General features: G+C 37.6%; 1 protein-coding gene across 2 annotated transcripts in view; it reads right to left on the bottom strand.

Annotated features, from left to right (window-relative positions):
* Positions 1–226: 226 nt before the first annotated feature.
* The window catches only part of LMAN1 (lectin, mannose binding 1), a 29,172-nt gene continuing 10,543 nt past the window's right edge, over positions 227–18,855 (bottom strand). The window contains exons 5-13 of one of the 2 annotated variants that reach the window (XM_072416549.1): positions 17,338–17,437; positions 17,120–17,243; positions 16,431–16,489; positions 15,329–15,461; positions 14,216–14,403; positions 13,347–13,417; positions 8,790–8,937; positions 6,747–6,862; positions 227–5,738 (exon numbers count right to left, since the gene is read on the bottom strand). In XM_072416549.1, coding sequence (XP_072272650.1) covers positions 5,702–5,738; positions 6,747–6,862; positions 8,790–8,937; positions 13,347–13,417; positions 14,216–14,403; positions 15,329–15,461; positions 16,431–16,489; positions 17,120–17,243; positions 17,338–17,437 — 976 coding nt within the window. In that variant the 3' untranslated portion in view covers positions 227–5,701. Of the gene's footprint in view, positions 5,739–6,746; positions 6,863–8,789; positions 8,938–13,346; positions 13,418–14,215; positions 14,407–15,328; positions 15,462–16,430; positions 16,490–17,119; positions 17,244–17,337; positions 17,438–18,855 lie in introns of both variants that reach the window. The other variant, XM_072416548.1, reaches the window with a different exon arrangement.

Raw genomic sequence — 18,855 nt, forward strand, 5'->3', positions numbered from 1 at the left:
TGGAATGGGGGAGGAAACCCGTGCAAACACAGGGAGAACCTGCAAACTTGATGTAGATAGTCCTGGCCAAGATTTGAACCTGGGACCTACGGCTGCAATGGTCAGCGTGCTAACCTCTGAGCCACCATGCAGCCCACACGCTTTCATTACATATTGGCTGTCGGAAAGGTACAGAGAGAAAAAGCACAAAATACAATTTAATTTTTTAGCTTCTTTATTTTTCCCCCCCCCCCACATTTAAAGTAAAAAATGCCCAATTTAGGGAACAAATTGGAAATGTATACACATTATTTGTATGTCTGCTTTAATACTGGTTTGTCGACATGAAAACATTTTCAAATAATTTGAGAGGGGGAAAGAAATACATTCCTAAATTAGCTGATTTGGCTAAACAAATACACTGTATTTATTACTTGAAATACTGACTTTTTGCAGATTTTTTAATCTGCTAGATTGAAATGACATATCTGTACAATTTCCTCTTATATAACTTATTTTATATTGGGCATACAGGCAGTTTTGTACTTCTATTACTAATAATTTTAGTTTTATGGTGGATATCACTGGAATATTCTAGCGACAGTATAGAAACTCAGCTCAAACCAAGTTATCTGCAGTGATTAACTTGTGTAGTGCTTCTCTTCTAAAACCAGTGCGGGAGACCCTCAGAAGTAAATATCACAAATAGATTTTCCAAATTGTTTGGATCTCCTTAAAGGGTCTACAGAACCAAGGAAAAAATCTAAATCTGGGCATTCCATTACATTTAGTCCCCAACTGAAATCTATGCAAAGATAGAATGGTCATTAGGGGAGTGCTGGATACCGGCAGAGATATCTGTAGGAGTAACATCTAGGAATGATTGCAGATAAGGGCTCAAACATTACAAAGCACACTCATGGAAGATAGTGAGCTGAGGGACATAAGCAGGGTACACATGCTTTTGTCACTCAAAACAATCTTTTGTGATTGTTTCCAGCAACAAAACAGTGATGGATGAACAAACGAGCGCTGTACACACAGTGCTGTTCTGTTCTATAGAGAGGAGAGAACGAGTGAGTGGCATCCTGCTATGCTCTTCGCCATTGACTCGTACTGCGGTTGTACAAGGATCCATCAGGACGACTGTATACATGTCAGATTGTGGCCCGAGACAAGCCGCACAATTCATATCAGGCGAGAATCACCCGACGTTTACATAAAGCTGTATGGTAAGTACCTGAAATGGGCTGAACTCCTACTATAAAAACTAAACCTACAATCTGCACAGCCTTAGATAGGTTTATTGACTTAAACTCTTGTTTTGACCTTTCTTTAAAATAATCTTTGTATGTTTGTACATGGGATGCTTAATAAAGCACTTCTGCCCTTGGAAACTGAATCAGGAAGAAATATATGTATAAAAAATATTTTTTTAATGTCTCTTGGAGGCTATATAAATGCTTGGTCTATTCCTAGGGTATACATTTTTGGGCCGTTAAGGAGGGTGAAATGTTTGCAATATTCCAGTAAACCGTTAACAGCACACATACTATGTTTTAGAGATGAACACAGATTAAGGCAGCATATTGGATTTATGAAGGCAGGGCAGTTGTGTCCACACATTGTATGCCTACAGGCAACAAAGTGAACCAACCACAGTAAGAGAAAACAAAAACATCACTCAACATTCAGTAGCAGCAAAAGGCAATCTAATGTGCATCACTTTACATTAACTATTGCAGGCATAAAGTTTTGCTAACTTATAGACAAAGGGCGAGCAAAGCCAAAACTAAAGAATTCCAGTTAAATGGGTAGACAGGATATGGTTTAAAAATGGAAATCACTAAATATACATAAATATTATAAGCCATTTCCTTAGCATGGGGGAGCAACACATATACAGAATGGGATCAAAAACCTGACAAGTTTGTTTTGCAACTCCTCTTTATCACGCTGAGAGTAGACCTAGTTCAGGGTCATATAGGGGCAATGCATGAATAGTACTATGGGAGATCAAGTATTATCAAATTCCTGCATGTATAAACATTATCTTCACAGGAAAGATCAGTTTTTCTGAAATTGCCTTGAGGTTACAGTATATTATCTAGACAGTTTACATGATCATAGTACTAATGTTCTCTAAAATGATCCTGAACAAATAAAGAAAAGATATGCTATGTTATAGGAAACATCAAGAAATGTGCCTAATTCGTACCCTGAAAAAATGTACCTTTGGTCTTGATCCTCTCCTGAAGAACATCAGTGTAGTTCTTTCTTGAGTCTTATACCAATAAATCTGCAGTGTGAGATCGCCTAAGGTAATGCTGGCTCGGAGTGTGGTCTCACAAGATACAGATTGAGATTCATTGATGTAACTACAGTGCACTGTACCCAAGGACAAGTTAAAATCTCCTTGCTTCTACCAATTTATTTATAAGGAGCCGTGCTTCCTACACCTCTCCAGCTGCTTCTTTCCACAACAATCAATAGTGATCTAGGGGTTAGCTGTGACATGGTGAAGCAAAACCCCCTAAGACAGTTCTATCCATGCAATACAATGAAGGGTACGTTAATAATGGAGAAAAGATCTGCTGTAGGCAACAGCCAATACTAGTGAGTAGTCCTATGTACTTTCTTCATTTGGGCACAGCTATCTTATCAGGGAGGCTCCGTCATTAGACTGATGCAAAGTAAGGATATATTTAACATCATGTGGCCTATTTTAGTAGAATTTGACCCTAATCTTGGTTGTGCCAAGTCTATTCTGTACACTTTAGGTGAACTTTTCTTAAACAGTGTCCTGTGGAAGGAAGCCTAGGGTTCCCCGAGCAAAGAGGAACTTGTGCCTCTCTCAGGTCAGTCTGACACCAATGATCTTTTTGGCTATGTGTAGGGGGGCATGCTTCCCACTGATCACCACACTAATGTAGTGTGAGCTGTGGATATATTAATTATAGTAGGGGTCCCCCAAAACCTGAAAATTATTTATACCTAAAATATATTACAACAGACAACTATTTAATAAGTATATTGGAATATCTAAAATGCATAAATAAATGACAGGTCCCTAAATTTTAGCTTTCATTTTCCACTTTAAGTTTTCTTTTGTTGGCCAGCATTATTAACAATACCACTTATCTGTACAATCCAACTGAACATAGATGCCAGCAATCATAGCAGCAGATATACATATTCACAAAAGCAACTTGTCACACATGTATAGTTTATGGGGCCAAGAAACAGTATGTGATTATGTATTAACGTGTTACAGCTTAGGATGACAGCTGAAGAAGCATCTTGCAAGGGAAGGGATTAGCAGCTGTGTTGTATTTGCATTATAGATACAATCATGTCCTATCTGAATTAAGCTGAGAATCCTTGAAGACTATGGTTACTTACAGATTTTCTTTCATTCGTTGTATGCACAGAAAACATGAACTATTAACTGCTATTAGTAGTCACTGGTTTGTGTGTCAAAGACTTATAACTACAAATCCTGAATGTGAACATTCACTTGCGACTTATTTTGTTAATAACATGATTTCCACTTCAAAATCACCAATGGGTCTTGTCACTGGGTATACTTATTAAGAACTCCATGGATAACATTTGTCTATCAGAACTTCCATAGTTAATATTAGTCCAACTAGGAGTATGAAACACTGCATTAGAACACCCAATGGACAGGAGTTATGGTAAGGACACCCTGCTGTTGGAGTGAGACTTCTCCACCCCAATTGCGTACCTCTATTTGATACAATAATACTTTTAGGTGATTGGACTGACCATTTAATTATTCTATATGGATAGCTGAAGCAAAATGCAAATATCTAGAGCTACCCAGGTGTTTTGGGAGTCTGCAGGAGTGGGGAATTTCAATATATATTTCCAACTAAAGCTTTGCCTACCTCATATTAATATTCATCCCACCCAGGCTTAATAGGAAAGGGAAAAGTAACAGGTTCACTTAAATGGAAGGCCCACCAGCTAATACTTAGCTTTACTTATTTCCTCCTGGAGGCTTTACCACCAAGAAGCAAGAAAATCACCTGATACTTCCAAGAATGTAGAACAGAATATTGGAACCCCCTTCTCCCCCCATGCTATTGCTGGGTTTGGTGACTGGCCACTCAGCCATCAAGTGTGACCACACGAGGGCAGAGAGATTATTTAGTCCAATATAAGTTTTAGGTCAAGATGTGTAACTTTCAAAAAGTTGTCTTTCTTTGCAACTAAAGAGCCAGGAGCGCAAGTTTACTCGTACAGAGGGGCCTCTATTAAACAGAACCTGTTTGTTGCCATGCAAAGACAAAAATTCAATATCAGAAACCAAAAAGATAACCGGCTACAAAATACTTAGGCTTTAAAAAAAAAAAAAAAAAAAAAAAACATCTTCCTACCCATGTCAACCTAACCAGTAGATTTCAGTCTTCCACAGCAGATATAGAGGAGTTACAAAGAATAAACCATCAAAGTGAAAACTGCAGGGACTCTTTTTCACTGTTAAAGATATGTTTGATTTCAAATTTGTGTACTGAATTGTCCCTGTCCTAAATATTTTTTCTGGCTCATTGTGCCATGCAGCTTTCTCAATGTACAGATTATAAGTGAACGCACACACCTTTATGTTTTCTTTAAAGGTTTGTGATACAAATGACCAGTACTTCTCAAACACAAAGGTTTAGGTGTAAATCCAAACATACCAAATCCAACCGCTTCCAAAGTGTTTATGAGCAACCGGCAAAAGTTACTCATTGTAATGCATATAATGAACTTGTAATGAGGCTAACAAAATTATGAGAAGTTTAAGTGCATGTTGGGAGCCAAAACACCTTCATATTCAGCCATGTGACTAAATTTCTTTAAAAAATAAATGTTTAATGTGTTTACAGGCTTCCCACAAAAGCGAGCTTGTATCCTAGGAATAAAGTGGACAACCCTGTAATAAAAGATGCAAGTAGATGCAAAGCCTCAAAGGGTAGAAGACACTTGTAAAAAGTAACATACAACTGAGTGGTTTTCTACAAAAAAAGAAAAAACATTTTTGGCATTCAAAAGCAATTGTATCTCTAATTATTGTAATTAATCACATTAAAGTGAACACCCTGTTCGTCTGCCTCAGGTACATTCCATATAAACTCTGTGTCTGCACTTACATAGGGGTAAGGAGCTTTCCCTCATCCCCATGTATTAGTAGGCCTAGAGATTGTTTGCCCAGGCGCTGTGCACTGCAATTTTGGTGTAAAAGGAGGTTGCATGCCCCATACAAGGAAGTACTTAGCATTTCCAAGTGCTCCAGCTGGTGAATGAGCAGCAAATATTATCTAGCAAAGGTGAGAAGCTGGTCTATTTACCCTAATTAACTAAAGTGACAGGTTTACTTTAAGATTAAAAAACAAAGCATGACTATTGCTAAATTCTGCTTTTTAAACTAAAGAGAGGAGGGAAAAAACATCTATGAGGAAACAGCCCTGAGTGTAGATGGGTCTTACTATTAACACACTAGAAGTTATTGCAATAAAAAGAAAACACACAGTTCTTCTGGACACAGTTTAAAAAATAGATAAAAATATTTTTTTTTCTCATCATCCCTTTCTTGTTTTCATATCCATCTGTTAATAAACAAAATTCAATAATTTAAACTAGTTGAGCAGTCCCTCACATACAAGTATACGCCGGGTGTACTGTGGCGTAAATATACATGCGGTACCAATGCTCATCAAAAGAACTTTTTAGCTGCTGCTTCTTGCTGACTTCTGAAAAAGAAAAAAAAAAAAACAAAAACATGTGGTTAGAGGTAATACAGGAGTGTCTACACACTGGACCCTAGATACAAACATTAACATGGTCACCAAACTGTTTAACAATAATGCTATTCAGAAACTTGTCTGTTTTGTTTAATACATATTTTTATCAAATTGGGGAACTATCAAATAGCATGCAGATTCACAATTTCTTTTCCCAAAGCTTTCCAATAAATACAACAGTGTTCCCCCTAGCCCATTTTAGCCGGGCACACCACCCCACACTTTTCATTAACCACCTGATTGGTGGTTACTAAAAAGTTGGGTCCCAATACAGAGGACACCCACCTGCCTACAGCTTCCTACCATGCAGCTTAAAAAAAATTCTGGGGAAATGACTGTACAACCTAAACATGGGTAGGACCTGATACTTCATAAGCCTAACAACAACTTGAGTATTTTGAACAAAATAATGCCCTGCTCCCTTGTCTTCCTCTACCAAGGAAGGGAAATTATACCTGTACCTTTTATTGAGTTAAGTTCTAAAGCATTGTGGTTCCAGGTCAGTGACATTATTCACAGAAAAACTAAACATATTCAGCTTCAGTACCTTACATCTAGTACACAAAACCAGATTTTTAAATCAAATACAATAAAACATCTGGATCTCATCAGGTAAACTAATATAGACCAAAATCACACATGTTGTGTACAATCAAATGATCATCGACAAGAATATTCTGTTCTATCAAAGAAAAAAGGATCAGAAGGGAAGGATCTCATACACATGCGTGCAGTGTTTTAGAACTCCCAATCTCAATTTATTACTGAATGGAATATCAATCCAAAAAACTGGCAGCTATTCTGCTTGTGTGTAGTAGGCCTTACTTATCTCTTATGTGCCTAAAATCGCACACATTATGGCAGATGGTGTAAACTCCCCTGTCCAGGCAGAGGAAGACACAGGGGAGTCAATCACCTTCTTCCTAACATGTCCACTGACAGTGAGGTTTGACTTACCTGTACATAAAGTAACCGATAAACAATACGCTTTGAACTGCTACAAAGACAAAGAAGTGTGTTGTCGAGAGACAAGAAGGTAGGGTAACTTCAGGACACTTCTGTTTCTCATGTGGCTGAAAGAAACAATTTGAAATCTAGTTAGATGAATTCAGAAATGGACACCTGCCGCTATGTTTTACCTATGGCAAGTACTAATCTGGGGGGAAAAAACTATATATTTTTCAATCATGTATTTGTACACATTAATGAAAAACACAAAATTAACCACCCGGGCGGTTAGCCCGAACTTGGTTCGGGGTAAGTAAAATTGCTACTATCGTTCACCCCGAACCAAGGTGATGGTAGCTAAAATTACAAGCGTTATATTGCAATCGGATTGTCCTACAACATTGTATGACAATTGGACTACAACTGAAAAAAAAATACTTACCTTGTCCCCGCAGCTCCTCCGGATACGTCTGTCCTCTTCTTTCTTCATCTGGCGTGTGATCATATCAGCTACTGTACAGGTACATTACACACTATTTTTTTAAGTTTTTTTTATGTTTTATAAAAAAAAATGTTTTTTATTAAATTTATAAAATTTTGGACGTATTACGGTGAGTTATGCAGTAATTCGGTGAATTATAAGTAATTATTGAGTAATTCGGTAGATTATAGCCTACAATCTAAAATAAATTATGGAAGTTCGGAAGAATTAGAACACCCGGCGTTCACGTTTGCGTCCCTCAGCGATTCCTGATGATGTCAGTGCATGCGCCCGTCGGTGGGGGTCGTAGCAGGAAATTCAAATATTTTGTATTGGATTCAATACAAAATCTTGTATCCAATCCAATACAAAATATATTTATGTGGTTTTGTTTATAGGTATGTGACATTGGACTCTGTTTTAAAATTTACCACACTAGGGAGGTGTTTTAGAAAAAAATATTACTATACAGTATACGAAATATTGCATTTTCAGTATTTTTGATTTATGTATTCTTGTTTAAGCTGATTTTTGTGTTTTTTATTTAATTTTATGAATTTTTTTTTTTTTTTTTACATGATTGTGTGTTTCAAACTTTTTTTTATATTCATGATATCTACTGGACCCTTGTTCAGACATATTTCTGTAAGTTACAGGTCTACAATTTAAAAAAAAAATTTCATGAAAAACAGTGTACCGCTTTTGGTACAGAAATCTAGACATCAGTGAAACGCCCAGGTGGTTAAACATTACACTAAACAGTACGCATTGCTTATATTGTTTTCCTTTGCAATATTTGCAAAAAATAAAGAAATAACCTAGATACTACTAGTAAGCTTGAATGGAATAATATGAGTTTTGTTTTCCTAAAAACGTATGAAAACTGTTCTCATGGAACACTGCGCATTTCAAAAACTATTAGTTTCCAATTATTCGGACATTACCTTGAATTATTTTTAAAAGTGCAATTTAAGGTTCTACTATATAACAGGCCATAACCCTATTGTGTACATAAAGGCAGTAATCTGGTTTGTGAATTTGAGGGCACAGGGCATCCTTTTGGTTGCTTTATCTATATTTACAAAACAAAAAATATATCCTGCCCCACTGGGAGTGATCCTTTTATCCTCTGCCTTTTGAATACTTGTAGGTGATCACCATTATGGCCTGCTGGGTACCTATTTCATGGTAGCAGTAGCCACAAGCGTAGTAGAGAAGTCTTGCCCGGTTTTTGGCACTTAAATAGTTTCTCCAGATTTTTAGGGGTTCCCTAAAGATAAGCTGCAAAAAAATATTTTTGTTCTGCAGAACACCAGTGATTTTATAATGTAAAACTTTAGGGGGTTTTAATGTTACATGGCAGCCATGAAGTGAGATTGGTTGAGTTTTTTGAAGAAAAAAATTATATATATTGTATACACACATATATTCCATACTATATTTTTTTTTCTAATGTATAATGCTGTTCAAAGATAAATTCTGTTAAAATAAATCTATAGCTGATCAAAACCTCGTTTTCTGGTGCTCAGGATCTTTTGCCAAGTTTATCCCCATCTGTCACAGATCCTTACCAAGTTCTTCTGCACTAGATGTTCAATGTCCCTCTTCACCACATGGAGATGCTCCTTCAGGTCATTAAAGTGCTGGGTGGTCTCATATCCGCCTGCACCCAAGTTCTGATTTCCGGACACCAATCTAAAGGTTTCACTCACGGAGTTCCTAAACATTAAAAGAAACAGGAAATATTAAAATAGTAATAAACAGTGTCTTGCAAGCAGTCCCTGAAGTGAACCCGATACTTCCTGAAATCACAAAACACAACATATACATTTTCTATTCTTCTGGAAGTATCTGACGAATACTGGGGTGCACTATATATGCAAAATCCCAACATGAAAACTCTGGTATTTCCATCAAATCCCTTGAGCGACCCCTTCCCCTACATACCTTCTCCACCTTTCTCAAACTGCCCGATTTATTTATTTATTATCTGTTTTATAAGACCCTGCTTCCCCATTTATCCAATACAATGAGAGGACTCACTAATCAACAAGAAACGCTCAAGATATGGAAAGGATGTAGTCGAGTTCGGCTTCAACAAGTTGAGATTTGTTTTTAACCTCAGCTGCAAATTTTGATGAATTAATGGATTTAATTAAAAGTCTAACTTTGCCAAACTCTTCATGGAAATGCCAGTAGTCTGGTTTATCCCTTGATCAAATGGCTTCAGTATTTTAGGTTACCAAACTTGAATATCAGGTCTCCTGGGGAGGAAGAAGCTTTACCATAATGTGCAAGCATGCACACACATGCACATCACAGTACACCCAACTTTAATTTTGTCCTCGGCACTGAGGGTTTTGTGTTCTCCACTGCTGCTGGTACAATCTGCTCTATTGCCTTTCTTGGGAACTCTTGAAATAACTTTCAGGTCCTTATGGAACCCCTGCTGTAATGACTATATCCATAGTTCACAGTCTTAGGGGAAAAATGCCTTACACTGATGGCCAGTGGGAAGAATGTTGTTCTTGCAGATAGCCAAAAAATCATTGGTGTCAGTTAAATTAACCTGAGAGGTACACATTCCTTATTGCTCAGGGAACCCCTAGCAACACCTAGAGGAACCCTGCTTGACAAACACTGCTTTAGCCATTAGGCAGCCACAGATTATGTACGTCAGGTATAGTGTACCTGGCCCTTACCCTTGCTTGCTGCATTGTATACTGAGTGTATACTGCATTGTACATGTGCTGTACACATCAAAGTTCCTAGCTCAAGTGACAGAGGGAACCAAGCAACTAGCATTTTAATTATGACATTTATGGTGCCAGCCAGTTTTTTTTCTAAAGCACAGGTTCACTGTAACAAAGAAAAATGCATCACAAATGTCACCTTTCTCTGGAGCTCCACATGAGAGGCGAACCAGTTTCTCTTTGTACAGTGAAAATCATGTACGATCGAGAGATGCAAAGCTTTCCAAAAGAAATTAATGTAGTTGTGCAAGAAATGAAGAGGCTTAAGGATAAGAAAAGATTTAGAGCTAACGTCCAAGATTACATTCAACATAAGAGAAACTCATTTCCCATATGTGCTCTGCTGGTGCTGGAATATTTCAGGCTCTTCCACTGTTATGGCAGAAAAATCAAATTAAAGGCCAGACCGTGTTTAGGTATAGGGCCGTTTACACAGATCTGTAACGTGATCGGATAAGCACAAATAAACATGCTGCTTAATCAATATGCTTATATCGCTCAGCTGTGCTGTTAGGTTACTTTATCGTCCCAAAGGAGATTAAGGTCTGTAAGGGGAATATTTATCATCATGGGGATTTTAATCCCTTTTCTACTTCTGGCAAAAAAGACACAATGGAAAAAAAACTAACCCCAGTAACGGAATTTAGTTCTTAGAAGCTTATTCTGCGTGATAAAAATGTTGAAGAAATCACAATTGCAGATGTTTCATGTTTTTATGTACGGAGACAAAAACAAAAAACAGACAATTAATATGACTTTCTTGTTGTCAGGGAAGAGGAGAAAGGCTTCAACCCAACTAGATAAAATTCAGAATATCCAATGCATCAGCCATTACATTAACACAAGGATAAAAGGAACCAAAACAATTTAGCTTTAGGAATTTGCCCATATTTTAGATTTAGCATATTAAAGATTTAGCTTTAGTAATTTGCCCATATTTTTATTTTTTCACATTTGGAAAATGTAAATACCTAATGTGAATCCTCAAAGACCACTATCAGGACACAGTGTCTCCAGATCTCTTCATCGGATCATATGTGAAAGCATTATTGTTATTATTATTATTAATAAATAGGATCTATATAGCGGCAACATATTACACAGCGCTGTATTACTGTGTCTTGAAGGAAATCTATCAAAATACAAATATGCAAGCTGTTTGTTTCTGAAGGTGACAGCTATGGTTATCAGCCCCATCTTTGCTTGTGAGTCATTGACCTAAAACAAGCAGGTAGCCATAAGTTCCCTTGTTGTAGGCTGATTACTTCATGATTGTTTTTAACGACAAAAGACTGAAAGATGCATAAACTAGCATTGTAAATACAGCACCATTCTGCTTTATGGAAGGGGAGGGGGGGGGGGGGGACGACAGAGCGGCACCCTGCTGCGCTCTTTTCACTTGCATTACATTACGATTGTTCATCCTTTGTGTATCCGCCAGGGCAGATCTATGAACGATGTCCGGTACTAGCCCCGAAATGATAATTGGTGGAGAATCATCTGACCTTTGTATGTAGCCTAACAGTGCTGACCTCCTTAAAATGCTTTCCGAACCCATGGCCTAAAACATGCAAAGCAGGAAGGTCAATGTGAATCCAAAACGATTGGCTTCAGGATCTCAGAGCTCCGATCAAGCTGTGTGGGAAAGCCCGGTTACCAGTCCAAGAAAGATAAGATTTAGGTAAACGCTGATCTACAATCAACTATAAAGTAATAAAAAAAACAGTATTACAAGTGTCCTGGGACTTTGCCTAACCCAAACTGCATGTAGTTGAATAAGTAGACTCACATGAGAAGAATCTGCAGTCCAACAGTCCACTAAAAACTAAAGATTACTTACAGTGTAACTCTAGACAACAAGCAATTCACAGATTGGGTACACAGGAGGACTGTTTTATCTGCCAAAGTGATGGCGCTTTGGCCATCTGTTATATAAACTTTACAATTGGGTACAATTAAAAGAACTAACCTCATCTCGGCAATACATGCAAATTTTTTCTCATGTTATCTCTTTAAAACCACTGCAAGTACAAAAAATATTTGGTAGTTTGTCAGAAATCCAGTGTGCCTGTAACTTCTTGTTTGAGCCGACAATGCAGTAGATCTAATGCACCACAATCCTAAACAAGTTGTCAGCCCTGTTTGCATTTTCCCCTGCTGGAGTACAGTACACCTTTTCCTTATCTTCACATGGAAGGGTTCTGTTGTCCAGCAGGGAAGAACTCCGACAGGGAATGGACCAGAGATTAGGACACTAGATTTCTGGAAGATCAACAAATATGTTTCTGTAGTTGCCGCCTTTTTTGCATAGGGAAACGTACATAAGTTAAAAAAAAAATCAAGTGCATATTGTCCTTCATTAGAAAATAAATGAAATCATCGACCACAAAAGGCTTAGAGGTGATTTATGTGCTGAAATTGGCAATAGGCTTCATGCCAGGATTAAAATCATAAAACACTAATCCCTCAGAGAAACATATTAGATATTAACTGCTTTTATTAAATCTTAAGCAAGGCATCAACACAGCAGAGGTCCCAATGAGACGATTTGAGAATAAAAATCCACAAATCTGCACACGGAAAATACTTAATTCTCCACAGGAAGATCAGCGTATAAAAATTGAATATGAGCAGCAACAAGGAAGAAAGAGGCTGTTCATTTTTCTAAGAATAACCATAAACAGGTTTTAATCTAGGCTGGGGATAATAAGAAGAGTTTAGGTAAATATTAAACAAGACCAGGGCTTGAGACTTTTACTGGTAAATCTAATTTGCTCACTTGGAAGAAAGAATCCTGAAGAATATTAAAGCAAAAGCTGGGGCAGAAAACAAAACTATGATAATCTTTACAGTGCAGATGACCTACATAGATACAGCAAGGCCCGATGGGAATGCACAGGCCAGCGACATAACTACACATATAAAAGTATTAGTGAGTGTGCACCTGTTTCTGTATCCACACATTCACTTGTTCCAGATAATTTAAATATTTAATATGAATAATTTGTTTTTTGTTTTAACCAAACAGGTGGAGGTATAGACTGAATTGTAGCATTTTTCTTTCCTAAAGCCTATTATTGGAATAAAATAGGCCTGTAAATTAGCTCAAGCTGTAATTTACAGCATACATGTTTGATTTAAATCACTTTTAGGAATACAAGTTCAGGCTGGTCATTCTTGCAGAAAGGGATAGGCGATGTCCCTTCTGCAATATTCTCTACTATATGCATTATCATTCAGGGTTTCTGGTACAAAAAAAAAAAAAAAAAAAAAAAAAGCTAAGCTACGCATGCACAGAGTTGGCTTTGGGTAATGCAGGGTTTAGATCCGCTTTACCTGAATTTTAGGTGACCACTATATTGTAAGATCTCTTACCTCATCTCATTGACATACTTCAACACCTCCCTCTGTCCATTAAACAAAGCGTCCAGTGCCTGCTGGGAAGCCTGAGAACAGAAAACAAACATTACTGGACACATTTCACAAATATTGATTAACTATTAGTTATGTGGTTATGTAAATAATAACCAACATAAAGCATACCTAAACTCAGAATTTTCACTTTACATAAAAGGGTAGAGAACCCTTTTAAATTAGGCAAAAATTCTGTTTTTTTTTTATTTTTTTAGGTGCAACACCCTTAAACAAACAAACAAACAAACAAAAAAAAAAAAAAACAGTCTTTTTGCTCAGAGAAAAATATGCCTATCTCACACAAGCACAGTGAGACTGGCAATTTTTTTTTCAACCTACGTCACCTGATCTAGTGTTTGGGTCGGGCGACGTAGTATGAATAACCCAGAAGCAAAGACAAAGATGGCGGTGCCCGGAATGCCAGCTCTGGGATGGATGGACCTGATGCCGGTCACCCCCGGAGTGATCAGACAGCCCTGCGGGACTGAAGGTAAGAGTGTTTTTTTTTTTTTTTTTGATTATAGCTCCTTTTTAACCACACCTAATGCAGAACAGTAAATTCATCTAAAAACAAATTCATGAAACAGGTTGAAATGGTAATCAGCTGAACTGTATTTTGCCGAAATGTCTAAGGCAGTAAGTCAGCAATCCTGCAGTCGCTGTCATGTCCAGTCTGTTTGTGGGCCAGCCAATTCAGAACTATCATTACCTTATGCACTTTTTATGCCAAGCCAGTTTCACTCTAATAAGTAAACTGTAGATGATGACATTGGCATTATATATAGAAAAATATTACCGGACTTCAATATTCAAAGACATTATAATTGTACCTGTTGATCTTCGTGTCCTCCTCCTCCTGTCTTAGCCATGGTTTCACTGACTACATTCACATATCTCCGTTGTTCATCAAGGATCATGTCCAGCTGTCGGTTCAGCTGCTTAATCTCAAGGTGAATACGGTTCTGGCCTTCAAAGATTTGCCTGAGCTCCCGTTCATTCACTGACTCGAACATATCATCTACTAAAAACACAAAACCAACAAAGAGAAGAATGATATCAGTACATTTAATTTAATTTTTTTTTTTTTTTTAAACAACAAAAATTTAATTCCAGTCTACTACTATATCAAGCATGTGACTCTACTGGTATTTTTTACTTTTACAAAGTATAACATTTTGTTATTTGCATACCCCTAAATGTTATACCTGGAAGGATTTGCTGGGCGGATCACCTGGCAATTTTCACTTTTTTGCCTGGCTGGCATTAGACAGACACTCACTGCCAGCTTCATGCAGAGCAGTCAGTGTGTCTAGGCAGCTTGCCAGTTCTGCTTGGAAGATCAGGAGATTTATACAATGTATCTTTTGCTTAATTTGTCTTTCTCATCAACCTTTCTCACTTGGACTAGGACTTCTGCCAGCAGAACTGATAAACTGAAGCTGTCACTGAAAGTTTGCTACAGTTTTGGGCATTACAAAGTTGAAACACAGTATGGAAAACTGACACAATTATAGGGGTTACTGGACACCTATGACATAGAGAACTGGAAGCTCTAGGATCATCAAACCAATGAGGAACACACACAATAACTTCAATATTTACAAAAGAAGGCACTTAATAAAAAAAAATTATCCACACCCTATTAAATAAGCAAAATTTATAGCAAAGAAAAGGTCTATAAAAATACAAAGATCCATTTCCTGGTTTGAGAAAGCACAGAATATTACATATACAACCTGGCAGGTCATTTAGGAATTAAATATAAAGGAAGAAACTACAAAGCACCTTATAATGGGGTACAATGGCGACTATAGTAACATAATTCACTGCACAGCTGTAGCCTGAAAACAGAACACTAGAGCATGTGATTGTATAGTGAAGAAGTGCAGTAAATTGTTCTCAGGGATAGCTGAGTGCTGGTAAAGTGGCAGAGGAATACATGCCTGGATGTTCTTTGAGCTCTGGGTGGTCTTTCTGGTACTCGTCTTTTCTCTTATCAAGTTCTTGTTGGAAGTTGTCAAACTCCTCTTGGTACTTGTCCTTTTCTTCCTTAGTGATCTCCCCATCTGCTGGAGGCTGAATAATATAAAATCCATGTCAGGTTCCCATACAAAACATATGCCCGCATGACAAGCCGAACTGTGTCTGTCCACAAACAAGGAAACAAAGACTGGAAGTCACCACATTATCCCTCTGAATGTTGAATGAGGACAGCTCTAGGAATTACCTCCAGAAAGAACTGAGGCAGTTAAGGCAACGTGTTTATTACACTGAACAGGTAACGGCTCTGAAAAGTGAAGAAATACACAGTGGTACCATTAAGGCTGCTTCTGGTCTATGGTATTATTTTAGTGGAATTGGTGGCCTAATATTCTTCTTTTGCGACTAATAACAGGGACCAAAATCAGAACACACGAGTACTGGAATCTGTGCTCCCATACATGCTTTCAGATTGTTGTTGTAGCTTGCAAAGGGCAAAAAGACAGCATGTGTAATACCATGTTACCCATAACTTGTGCTTGTATCTGAAGATTATTCCAGTAGTAGCCTTTTAAAAATAGGTTTTAAAATTTCTTTTTAGGGAGGGAGTCTGCACTGCTGTTCTGCACTCATTTTTTTAACTTTAACTCTAGTAGATGTGAATGCAGAGTCCATACAAAAGATATAGATGGAAGGCCATAATATAATATAGGTTTGAGGTGGCGGGTAATTTTGACATTTTAGGCATATACACCAGTTTGCTGCTTGGCCCTAAAACTGTCAGTTTTTACTTCTGATTCCACTATAAATGTTTATGTTATTTAAAGCTTTTAAAATCTGCAACTTTCATTACAATAACACCTGATCAGTTTATCATGAAGATCCTTGTGCAGGTGCTTCCTGTTATAACCGACAATACTCCCTCCTCGTCTCCTAATTGTTCAGCATGGTCACGCAGTCACATGTGAAGATACATGGTTGTGACCATCAGAAAACAATTGCAACATGCACCCGTGTCATGGTTTTCTGGAAAATAATATTGTTGTTAGTCGGCAAAATACTCACTGTGTCTTTGCCAGGTTCAGTTAATTGGAAAGTTAGAAAAGACAGCACATCATGATCATCTAAAAGAAAAAAAAACAATGAGACATGGAAGGCATATATACATTTAAAACACAATGCTATTCTGAATTTGTTCATGCACATTTCTATCTATTTATGTAGAGACTCTTTCCAACTTTCTAACATGCAAGAACCCTAGAAATAGTTTTTATATCTCAAGGAACCCCTGTTAATAACTATAATACCTACAACTTATTGCACATTATTGCGAGTAAGTTGTAGGGCTGTTGTATAGGACAAGGACAAAATTTTAATAGTAATAAAAGTGAGTTCAAGTATTATTATAACAATTTTAATTAGTATATTATTGGCAATAAAAGAAACCCAGACAGCAAAAATTGTAGCGTTTCCTCAAATTATTGGTCAGTGGAAAGTTTCCCCCTTGCAGCACAGGTCAGTGAAGTGTCACCTTACACTGGTGGTCAGAAAGATAAAAGTCCTCATAATTAGCAAAGGGGCCCATTGCATTGATCAATATGAAGTATTCTCCTTATATTGGTGGTCAATGAATACTGCTCCGCCATGGTATATAAAGTTTTTTTTTTAGTAAGACAGACTGCATATTGTCAAAGGAAGCCTAGTTAAGAACAGCTGCTAGAGAGACAAAGCAAGTGTTATCACGTATGACCAACCTGCCAGGCCTCCGGTAGCTGCAGATATCCCAAAGAAGCCTTGCTGGGGTAGGACCATGTTTTCCACTTTGGCACAGAACTCATAGTCGTCCTTGTCAGGTGTGAAGCCGTTGTTAATCATTACCTACAAACATGTGGAAACAAAGTGTTCAAGGAAAAGATAAAGATGCTTTATATATACACCAAAAGCCACGTGTACCAGGAGCAGCCATACTCACTGACAAAGTCTTCTTGTAGTAGGTGATCTTTGCTCGGACTGGATAAGGCTTGTTTCGGAAATCTCTCTGACAAGAGGACAGTGCTTGTGAAGCACCATCGCTGCAAATACATAGAAATATCTGTTAGTAACTTTTCTGTATTAGCTACAACAACATTTTGAAACTCGAACAAGAGTATTATTGCTGGTATCCTTGGAGGATAGTAAAAAAACAGAGGTAAATACATCGTTAGTCAGGTTGAAATAAGACAAAAGTCCATAAAGTTCAACCACTAGGGAAATATATATATCACAGATAAAAAAAAAACCCTATAGACATAGTTGATGCAGAGGAAGGCAAAAAATCTCTGGTTCAATTCCTTCCTGATTTTCCGTGAGGCAATTGGATGTTCCTGAGATTACACATTTTTACAGACCTTACAGTGAAGAATCCCTTTCCTTACTGTGAGAATAAACTTTTCCTCTAGACGCAAAGAGCGCCCTCTTGTCCTTTTGTTAAGGACCCTAAGGTAAATAATTGGGAAGAGAGTTCTCTATATGGACCATTTATATATTTATACAGGGTGATCATATCCCCCTTAAACGTCTCTTCTCAAGGGAGAATAGATTCAGTTCAGGTAATCTCTCCTTATAGCTGAGCTCCTCCATTCCTTTTATTAGTTTAGTTGCCCTTCTCTGCACTCCAATTCCACAATGTCATTTTTGTGAACTGGTGCCCAAAACTGGACTGCATATTCCACGTGTGGTCTGACCAACGCTTTGTACAGGGACAGGATTATGTCTCCATCTCTGCAGTCTATTCCGCTTTTAATACAAGAAATACTTTGCTAGCTTTATTTGAAACTGTATCTTCTCCAACATTATTATGGATGTACATCAGGGCTGTAGTAGATTAGACCCCATCACCTTTCTGTTATCATTCTCTCTGTTGGGGAGACATTTTTGTCAATCGGTGTTGCATCTTAGATTTTGCCATTTTTTACTAATATACTCACTATTTCCATAGCCTCTGCAACTGGGCATCATAGTGCATATTTAACCCGGGGGGGGGGGGGACAAGAAATACAGCAGGCTCACAGTACTATAAACCTGCTTATCGAAGCCTCTTTGGAATGTAAGTGATCGACACCATGATGATAGCATCACATCAACCCCTCTACACCCTGTAGCTCCACTCAAACTAGTCTGGTTGTTGGGAATTAGCAGATTACATAACCTTAATTGTATTCAAACCCAACAACAAAACAGCCTATAGAAAGGGTGGCTGCATTTGTTTTCTATTTTCAGGCCATGTAAAGTTTCTGCAAGCACAGAAAAAAATACCTGTACATTTTCTGTGTACTGAACTGAATATCAAAGAGTAACATCACCCTTCCCAGATGATATAGGCCAAAAAGAGAAAAGGGGGAGGAGTTTGTAGCCTAAGTTGGTAAAACAGCCTCAGACAGGAGATTTGCTATTGCAGAAAAAAAAAAGTTTTCCAGCAAAAAAGGAAAACATTACAGCAACCACATCTAAG

Source organism: Pyxicephalus adspersus, chromosome 6, assembly GCF_032062135.1.
Source record: "Pyxicephalus adspersus chromosome 6, UCB_Pads_2.0, whole genome shotgun sequence".
Classification (NCBI taxonomy): Eukaryota; Metazoa; Chordata; class Amphibia; order Anura; family Pyxicephalidae; genus Pyxicephalus; species Pyxicephalus adspersus.